Consider the following 10273-nt stretch of genomic DNA (forward strand, 5'->3'; position numbering starts at 1 on the left):
AAGAATGTACATGAAAGAAAATGTAACATTTCAGTTACAAAAAAAATTCTATAAGCTAATTTTTTTCTTTTGCAGAGAAATGTGTGTGTGTGTGTGTGTGTGTGTGTGTGTGTGTGTACCCACATACCTTCACATACAATATTTCTTTAAAATATAATTTAATTTACTAATAATTGAGAATTGTTTCATCATCCATTTGTCATTTTTAATCAACACCAAAATACTGACACCTATTTCTCCATGTAAGAATGGGTTGAAATTTTATGTGTAAAATAAAAATATATTTTCAAATCTCAAAAATAATGATTTAGAATGCCTGCTAATGCAGATTAAACTACATGATTTCTCTGCTACAGGTAGAACTACTACAGCCATCACTCACAAACAAGTATAATTTGGTAGTATGCACCATACTTTCACTAATTGTTTTCGGTACCTATGTCATTGCAAGCAGACATAGACGTTTTCTTGGCCTTCCTGTTCCTTGATTCACCAGAATATCCGGGATTTGACAGCTGGAGGAAGAGAGGGCTGCACCAACACTCAACTGGTATTCATTTCAGCTAACTAGACTAGAACAACATGAAATTATGTGCTTTGCTCAAGTACACAGCATGCCACCAGGAATCAAACAAATGACCTCTGATCATGGACCCAACACCCTAACCCACTAAGTCATATGCCTTCACAGTTAGTAAGGTCATAAAATTTGTATTACAAACAAAAAAATGCTATTGTTTTTAAATGCATTATTGCTTAATTTTTATGTGAGTAGATATAAAGGTCAACATAGCAAAGACTTAATTAGTAACAGAAATTACAAATTCCTACACCATCTAGGAAGCAGTCTTCTTTGATATGTAAAAAGGGAGTAAATAGAAACTCTTTGCTTTGTAATCAGAGTAAACACTCAGCACACAGGAACTGCAATGGGATCAACAAATTAACAGTGGAGCTAAACTTCAGATGTTATAGATGACATGTTTAGTTAGTAGCAGAAGCACACATGAGTGGCTTGAATTGCTAATTAGATGTAGTTAATTATTTAAGTATAGGTTATAGTGAAAGTATCAAAAGCTAAAGTTAGAAGGAAAAACTGAGGCTAGGGAACTGTTACTGTGTTAACAAGTGTTTCACTTTACATACAAAAGATAGGTTATTTGAAGTATGTATAGAGAGTGGTGCTACAAAGTAATGACATGAGCACTGAATGTGAAAATGATCAATTAGATGTGTAACATTAACTTGTATGGAGGGTAAGTTCATGAATGGCTGGGTAGCAAAGGTATTAACCAATTTTTGTACGAGATTACGCAAATGAAGATATGCAATGCGAATTAACTATGCATACTGTTAGCGAAGGATTGCATGCTTGCCAGCAGAGGTCGCCTGTGTATGAAAACCCAAGAAGACCAATGGAAGAAGTGATGAGGCCAGATTTAAAGCTACCAGATTTGCTTGTGATACAAGATGACACAGGATTGAGACACATGGTGATATGCCATACTACAAAACCAACCAACATATACCAATATGGTTAAAATAAAGATTAAAATGTGGATAATGATCATGAAAATCAAAATATTTAAAAGTGAAGTTTAGATAATTTGTCTACTAACACATGCATAGCAGTGGGCTCAATAGAACACCAGATAACTTCCTTGCAGTATTTTGGTATATCTCTTTATGTTTTGAGTTTCAATCCTACAGCTGTTGATTTTGTATTTCCTCAGTCTAAGGTTAATAAGTACCAATTAAACTATAATGCTTACATAATTGACTATACCCTGGAAAGCAGTGCCCCAGTGTGGCTCTAATTCAATGATAGAAATCAGTAAAAGACTGATAAATTTTTAAGAATTTCGATTAAAATTCTGAATGAATTGGAATTACAATTAGGAAATTTCTACATAAAGCATCCAATAAGCATCAGTTTGTTTGTTTTATTCTGCTTAGCTCACTTTATTTTTTTTTTAATCGGGCAAATTACTCCAGACCACAAATTATAACTTTTTCTGTATGTACTATGCCAATGAGATCTAATGGAATGAAACATATCCATAGTTGTCTTTTGCTTGCACATAAAGCTCTGATTCCCTTTGGACATTTAAATTAACTTTGAGAAAAAAAATTAGATTTTCGAAATTATCTCCCTTCTCTTTGAGAGTTGCTAATAAAGGCCTCTCTCCAAGATGGAATTTTCAATTAAGAAATTTTTCTATCCAACAACATTAAGTACATCATACTTTAAATTATTTATCCAAATTCATGCTATTGGTCTATTTAAAATATTTCCTTCAGTTCATTTCGTTTTTTAATTATAATTTATAGTTGAGATGTCTATCTTCTGTGCCAAGTCACACCCCAAGCTACCTTATGGTGAATATTAAGCCATCATATAAAGTGAAAAAAGGCTTGTCATTTAAGGAACTAACCATAAATTATAGTTTAAATTTAAGATGACTGAATTGGAGCAAAGCAGAGAGCACTAGATTTTAGATTTTAGATGCTTTGAAATCTTATTTCATAGGACTAAATTTGTTTTTATCTCAACAAAATTGATAAAATAAGTACCAACAAGTATTGAAAATGACTCAAATGACAAACCCCCCTTCCATACAGAAATTGTTGAAAGGGAGAGAAAAAGAGAGAGAGGTTTTTAATAGTGCTTTTCTTTTCCTTTCTTACTGTAACATAGCTACTATTGGTGAGGTAAGATAATGGATTGACTTGGTTCCATTACAAGTAATTATTTTATCAACCTAGATAGTAAAGAGAAGACGATTTGTCAGAATTGTAAGGCACCATCCTAAACAATACCATAAAATATCTACATGGTTTCTACAGCTGGATCCTTTTCCTAAGACCAACCACTTTACTGACTGTACTAGGCACTTTTTCATAGCAGCAGTATAAATGTGATTATCATGTAACTTGCAAGACAAAAGATCCCTATCAGCTAATCAGGAGCAGAGAGGGAGGTGACTTTATGCAGGATGTTGAGAGGTTAAAGCCTGATTAAGGAACAAGAATAGGTTATATGAAGGTAGGTGGGAGTAAAAGGGGTGAAGCCAAAAAAGATATAAAGTTGGTAATGACAAGATGTCAAAATGTACCCTCAAAGTACAAAGTGAATAGAAGAGAGCATGGTGACAGAAGTTCGAGGGTGGGTAGGTAAACTGTTGCAAGAGTGTAGGGGAGTGAGAAATTATGAAAAATAGTGGGTGACGAGAATGCAATGAATTGTGAACAAGGATGGAGTTGGGAAATCCAATGATAAATATTAGTGGTGGAGACAGTAATAAGAATGAGGGATGGATGTCAATAGAAGTGGCTTAATGCAGAGGAAATGATGACTGACATTATAGAAAGGGTGATGAGCAGTAGAATAATATGGTAGATAAGGGATAATATCATCATTATTTAACATCTACTTTCCATGCTCACATGGGTTTGACAGTTTGACAGGGAACCAGCAAACTAAAGGGCCAGTTTCAGCTCCATCGTCATCTCTGGCTTGTTTTTACAGCTGGATACCCTTCCTAATGCCAATCCCTTTTCAGAGTGTACTGGATCTGTTTTATGTGCCACTAGCACTTGTAGGGTTGCCATGTAACTTGCAAGATTGAAAAGAACAAGGAAAAAGGAAAGGATAAAGCTACCACTACTAGGAGGAAGTATGGGTGGGGGATAGAGGTGGATGGCTTTGTGCCAGGTGTTGAAAGACTAAACTATGATAGAGTGACAAACAGATATGTCACTATAGAAGTGACACATAGCTGAAGGTGATAAAAAGAAGATAGCGATGGGGTACTAGAGTAAACTCTCAAGAAACCAGAAGGTGAACATAATAGAGGATAAACAGTGGGAGGGGGTGAGAGAGTAGAATCTTTCATAAGAGTGTGTGGGGAAGTAAACAGGTAGAAGTAGAGGTTAATGTAATGAGTAATGAACAAGTGTGGGGGCACAAGGAATGAGGTGGGAAATATAGGAGTGGCTCAGGAAAGAGAACAGAACAGAAAGTATGTGCAAGGTGTAGAAGCATTGGAGAGGGAGACATAGGGATATGTAAAGAACCATAGTTGGTGGGTCTATATCCAACATTTTAGGGTCTGACCTACTTACTTCCAAATAATCCAGGAATTGTGGAAGTGTGTAGCCTAATGGTTAGAGTGTTGCACTCATGATCACTAGATCACAGGTTCAGTTCCTGAACATGATAGTCATGGTTCTTGAGCAAAACACTTTATTTCACATTGTTCTGCAGGTGTGTGACAGAATTATTGGCACATTGACAGAAATGCTTTATGGTATATCTTCCAGTTCTGTACATTCTGAGTTCAAATCCCACCTGCTTTAGAGAAGGTAACAGGAAACCACTCCAGTATTTATCCCAAATCTAGTCATGGTAGCTGAAATTCCAGTAATATACTTAATGATGGCAAGGGAGAGTATGGGGCCATCCCAGGTTGCATAGTGTTGGAGAAGGTTCACCTGCAAGGGATCTGCTCAAGGGAAGACCACTGCCAGACAAGAATCTATGAGTTACTTCTATCATAGGTTATATTCAATCATCAAATCATAGATCTTTTTTCCTTAGCATGTATCCTACATCTTACATTACAATGTTTATAGCAATGTAGTCATCTTTAGCATGGAGCAACGAATAACTTTGAATCTCTGTTGCTTTTCAACTCTCATTCAGTTTTATAATAATTCTTTTACTTGTTTCAGTCACTTAGCTGCTGCCATGCAAAGACAATGCCATCAAAAATCATTTAGTCAATCATATGTGGCTGTGTGGTAAAGAGTTTGCTTCTCAACTACATGATTCTAGGTTAGGTCACACTGTATGGCACCTTATATGATTGCACAGGGATGATCAAAGCCTTGTAAGTAGATTTGGTAAGCAGAAACTAAAAGGAGTTCACTGTGTGTGTGTGTGTGTGTGTGTGTGTGTGTGTGTGTGTGTGTGTGTGTGTGTGTGCGTGCGCGTTGACATGCATGAGAGTTTTAAATGAGAGTCACTGTCACACAAGATTGATTTCCAATATTCTGCAAGAATATGTCTGGTCATGAGAACATCTAACCTTGTTTGGAAACAGGTGAAGGTTGGCAACAGAAAGGATATCAGGCAGTAGAAAATGTTCCACAAATAAATTCCGTTTGATCCATGCAAGCATGGAAAAATAGACGTTAATGAAGATGATACCTAGAAGTAATTATTGCATTAGCAACAACAGCATCACCACTACCACAACAAATATTCTAATGTCTACATATACATACACCTCTTGAGCCAACATTAACACTTTCACTTCAAGATTTCCTATGTCCACTTTTACCAAACATTAGTTCACCAAGTTCTTGTCAGTGAAGAGGACTATTTGACATCATTCAACCTGATAGACAAAGCATTCCAGTCACATCCTATTGAATCGACAGGAATACTTCTGTTTACTGGATCAGAACTGATCTGAGGTTTAACAAAGATAGTTTATCATCATTATCTAAGGTGGCGAGCTGGCAGAACCGTTAAGCATGCCGAACAAAATGCTTAGCGGCATTTCGTCCGTCTTTACGTTCTGAGTTCAAATTCCGCCAAGGTTGATTTTGCCTTTCAACGTTTCGGGATCGATAAATTAAGTACCAGTCAAGTACTGGGATCGATGTAAACGACTAGCCTCCTCTCTCAAACGTCCAAGCATTGTGCCAAAATTTGAAATCATTATTATGAATATTAATTTTCAAGTGAAGTAAACAGGACTAGTCTTATAGGGGTTATTATTTTAATGCATGAATATATCAACAAAAATATAGTTATCGCCTGGATTTTCTTTCTTTCTTTTTTTTTTTACAGGAATATTCAACAATTATACAGAGTTCGATCAATGGTTCTTCTCGAAGTGTTAGGTATCCCATCTCGACATGGCACGCTAACATAACAAGCTTTGTTTCCTTTTCTCTTTGTTTTTTAACTACTGAATTGACTCTTGGCCGCTGCAGAGCATCAGTTGGATGCGTCTTTCAATTCTAAATGGTATATTTAATGTATAAATTTTTCATCAAAAGTAGTTACAGATAAAACTTACCTGTAGCTAACAAAACTTGGTAGTGAGTCATTATCGTCTGCAAGTAGAATTGTAACGTTGACAGGCGAGACGCTAAGTCCACGGTTAAATTTCTAGATGGTGAACATCATATCCGCAGATAATTATATTCAGTATTTTTTTTTTTTTTCTATTTGGTTTAATTGATGAATCATCCTGAAATTATTATTTTTTAAATCGTGAAGAAGTAACATCATCGAAAAAAATAAAACAATAGTCATAACAATAGGCGCAGGAGTGGCTGTGTGGTAAGTAGCTCGCTCACCAACCACATGGTTCTGGGTTCAGTCCCACTGCGTGGCATCTTGGGCAAGTGTCTTCTACTTTAATCTAGGACCGACCAAAGCCTTGTGAGTGGATTTGGTAGACGGAAACTGAAGGAAGCCTGTCGTATATGTATATGTATATATATATGTGTGTGCTTGTGTGTTTGTGTGTCTGTGTTTGTCCCCCCCCCCCCCAACATCGCCTGACAACCGATGCTGGTGTGTTTACGTCCCCGTAACTTAGCGGTTCGGCAAAAGAGACCGATAGAATAAGTACTAGGCTTACAAAGAATAAGTCCTCGATTTTCTCGACTAAAGGCGGTGCTCCAGTATGGCCGCAGTCAAATGACTGAAAAAAAGTAAAAGAGTAAAAGAGTAATGTTTCTAATATTGGCACAAGGCCAAACAGTCTTTTGAGGCAGGAGGGTAAGGTCGACTTCAATACTTGACTAGTACATTAATAAATCAGTAAATCTCATGTTTATTAGCCACAAGGACTAGAACTGTTGGTTTAATGTTGACATTATTACCCGGAAGCGAAATCGAAAAAAAAAATAGTGCAACGGATGTAAAAAAAAAAAAAGGTGTAGAAAACGAATCTGAAAACAAAAGTGCGCTGAGAGTAACGTGGTGGGGGGAGAGGCCTTCGGAAAATTCACAAGATCCGATGTTTTTCCCTTACAATTTTTAGGAAAATGAGTTTTTTAAATGAAATTTTATATAAATACCTTTCAAACAGTATAGATTACGATTACCTTTTAAACGGCATGCATTACGGATGCTTAATGTACCGCAAACCCCTTATTTTCTTACCTTCGGAAAAAAGGTGGGGAGGAAACCGGAATTATTGGAAAATGTTTTTCTTTTTCTCGATGAATGAATTATGATGACCTAATATGCTACAAAACACTTTTTGTCCGAAAAACGGGGATTGTTTCTTTCTTTAAAATTTCCTTAAATTTTTACAAGTGCACCTTTATAAAAATTTGTGGTAACGAAGTCTGGACAGGAGAGAGAAAGAATGATACAAAATCCTTATAAAAAACCACGTTAGTGTTTGTGTGTGTGTGAAACAAAGAATTATATTAAAACAAAATATATTTTACAAAACTCTTTAAAAAACCACTAGTTTTCAAATGGTATCCAATCTTTTCACTTTTCTTAAGCAATGTTTTCGTGCCGAAATTTTAATCGGGTAAACTAATACATTTTAATTTTGTGTGGAGAGAGGGAGAGAGAGAGAGACACACACATCTTTCATGGCGAGCTGACAGAATCGTTAGCACGCCGGGCGAAATGCTTAACGGTATTTCGTCTGCCGTTACGTTCTGAGTTCAAATTCCGCCGAGGTTGACTTTGCGTTTCATCCTTTCGGGGTCGATTAAATAAGTACCAGTTATGCACTGGGGAGATGTAATTGACTTAATCCCTTTGTCTGTCCTTGTTTGTCTCCTCTATGTGGGCAATAAATAAATATACTTTGTGTAGTAAAACTTCCAATGGCATAGCAATGTCAAAGGTTAAATGGCGCGAGTGAGTGATTTCATATGTGTGTGTGTGTGTGTGTGTGTGTATACTCTCGGAGTGGTTGGCGTTAGGAAGGGCATCCAGCTGTAGAAACTCTGCGAAATCAGATTGGAGCCTGGTGCAGCCTTCGGGCTCCACTAGTCCTCAGTCAAATCGTCCAACCCATGCTAGCATGGAAAGCGGACGTTAAACGATAATGATGATGATGATGATGATGATGATGATGATATATATATATATATATATATATATATATATATATATATATATATAGTAGATTGATTATGATATCTTGTGTCAAAAACACTAAATATCAAGCTAGTCACTAGCTGAATGGACTAAAAATGAATGACTTTATGAAAAATGATTTTGATATCTTGTGTTTATCTTTGTTTACTAAAACAAATTAAAAATTTTATTTTTTGTTTGCTAAAATAAATTTTAAAGTGTAAACAGACTATTTTGTCTTTTCATTAAGAACAGCATAAAGTAAAAGTAGAAGTGGTCCCTAGCAATTTTTTCAAGTAAAAAATGGTCCCTGGGCTGAAAAGGGTTGGGAACCACTGGGCTAAACAACATTACATTCTTTCTTTCATAACTACGAAGTGGGAGATTTTTATGACGTGAAAATCTTCTGCAATGATGTTAGTAGACGAGGAAACCATTTCGTGTCAATTGTGCTGCTAATATCGAAAGAAACTGACACTATATTCCCAGTACAATATTCCCAGTACAATATTCCCAGTACAGGTTCCAAATTTAGAAGTGGAATGCAATTGAGACACAAGTGTCTATCGGCGGTATTATTTGATAAATTACAATGTCGTGACATGCAGTAATCTAATACAATTCTTTAAAAAATATTAATAACGCCAATAAACTGTCAATTTTTTTTTTGTTTTCTTTTTTATTATAATGGAATGACATGAAAATGAAAGTTACTAAGGCCATTAGAAAATGGAACATGTCTATAAATCCTTCAAGTTAAAAAAAAAAAAAGCTTCAGTGGATATCTGTTTGGCTTCTCGGTCGAAGAACCATAAGTTGGTATTAGAGAACATAGGTACAATTTGGTCCCCGCCGACTTTGTTTCTTAATAACTTTCTTAATAACTTTCGATGTTTTTTAATGATATTTTGCAGGGAGACGTTTCCGGAAGGTGCAGGTGATTATATTGATATTTTTTTCTTTCTTCTTTTTTATCCTCAGAAAGAACTCCATGTCTTTCAGTAACTTGTTCATTGCACATTATAAAAAATACATCTTAAATTAATCTGAAATTGGAAAGCACAATAGAAAAATAATAATAGTCAGTTTACACTGTGTACAAGTTGAAAGTATTCAGTACTCTTCCATAGGCTAAATGTAAACTGTGAATTTTTTTGTGTCATGCTTTCAGGTTAAATGTCGTATTTTTCAGGTTGTGTAATGACCATGAGCAAGTTATTGAATATTTAAAAAGGTATGAACTTCTTTTCCGAGATTAAAAAAGAATATTCATGAAAAAAATGTTATCAATATAATCATCACTGATGATGCCCCAGCATGGCCACAACCTTAGGGCTGAACCGTATCAAAGAATAAAAGAATCAGCTACATCTTCGCAAACGTTTCGCTGCAAAATTTCATTAAAAAATATGTATTATGAAGAAACTAGGAAAATAAATTCGGTTATGCTGCGCTGAAAAAAGGCATGCTTGCCTCAGCTACCGAATGCGCCTTTATGTGATCGCCCAATCTACTGGAAATAGCAGCCACCCCACCCCACCCCGAATCACTTACCATCTTAGATAAGGACAGGACTCATTCAACATTGCAGTCCTAAATAGACGTGATAGTCATGGTTACAATGCTTTTTATCAAAGGCTTGCTGTCGAGTTTAACACGGGACTAATCAATAGCTTGAAATTATCCCATGAGAATAAATCATTTGAAAAGCTTATAGAACAGATTTCTTTTTAAGACTTGCGTTTATGTAGACAGATACCTTTACATTCTAAATTAAAATCCCGTTGGGGCAGATAAAATAAGTACTCAACTATTTGAGTGGATCTAATAGGCCATGTGCCAATTTTTAGAAAATCTCAGTGTAATAGCTTGGTAATATTCTGCCAAAGTCGACTTTGTCTTTCATCTTTTCGGGGGTCGATAAAATAAGTACCAGTTGAACACTGAGGATTGATGTAATCAACCGAGCCCCTTCCCCGAAATTGTTGGCGTTGAGCCAAACTTTGGTAATCAATTTTTGCCAAGAAAACCCGAAAAAAATTATAGTGATAAATTTAATGAATGAATTTTTCTTAAAATCAATGGATATCAAAAATGTTTCCATTTACTTTCAAACTGTTAGTTGGTGGGCAATCCTGCGCT

General features: G+C 35.8%; 1 protein-coding gene across 1 annotated transcript in view; it reads right to left on the reverse strand.

Annotated features, from left to right (window-relative positions):
* Positions 1 to 6244, reverse strand: part of LOC106878286 (uncharacterized) — a 135218-nt gene extending 128974 nt beyond the window's left edge. The window contains exon 1 of the mRNA XM_014927463.3: positions 6093 to 6244. Coding sequence (XP_014782949.1) covers positions 6093 to 6123 — 31 coding nt within the window. The 5' untranslated portion in view covers positions 6124 to 6244. The remainder of the gene's footprint in view (positions 1 to 6092) is intronic.
* Positions 6245 to 10273: the final 4029 nt, after the last annotated feature.

This window comes from Octopus bimaculoides, chromosome 3 (assembly GCF_046866305.1).
Source record: "Octopus bimaculoides isolate indiv1 chromosome 3, ASM4686630v1, whole genome shotgun sequence".
NCBI classification, from domain to species: Eukaryota; Metazoa; Mollusca; class Cephalopoda; order Octopoda; family Octopodidae; genus Octopus; species Octopus bimaculoides.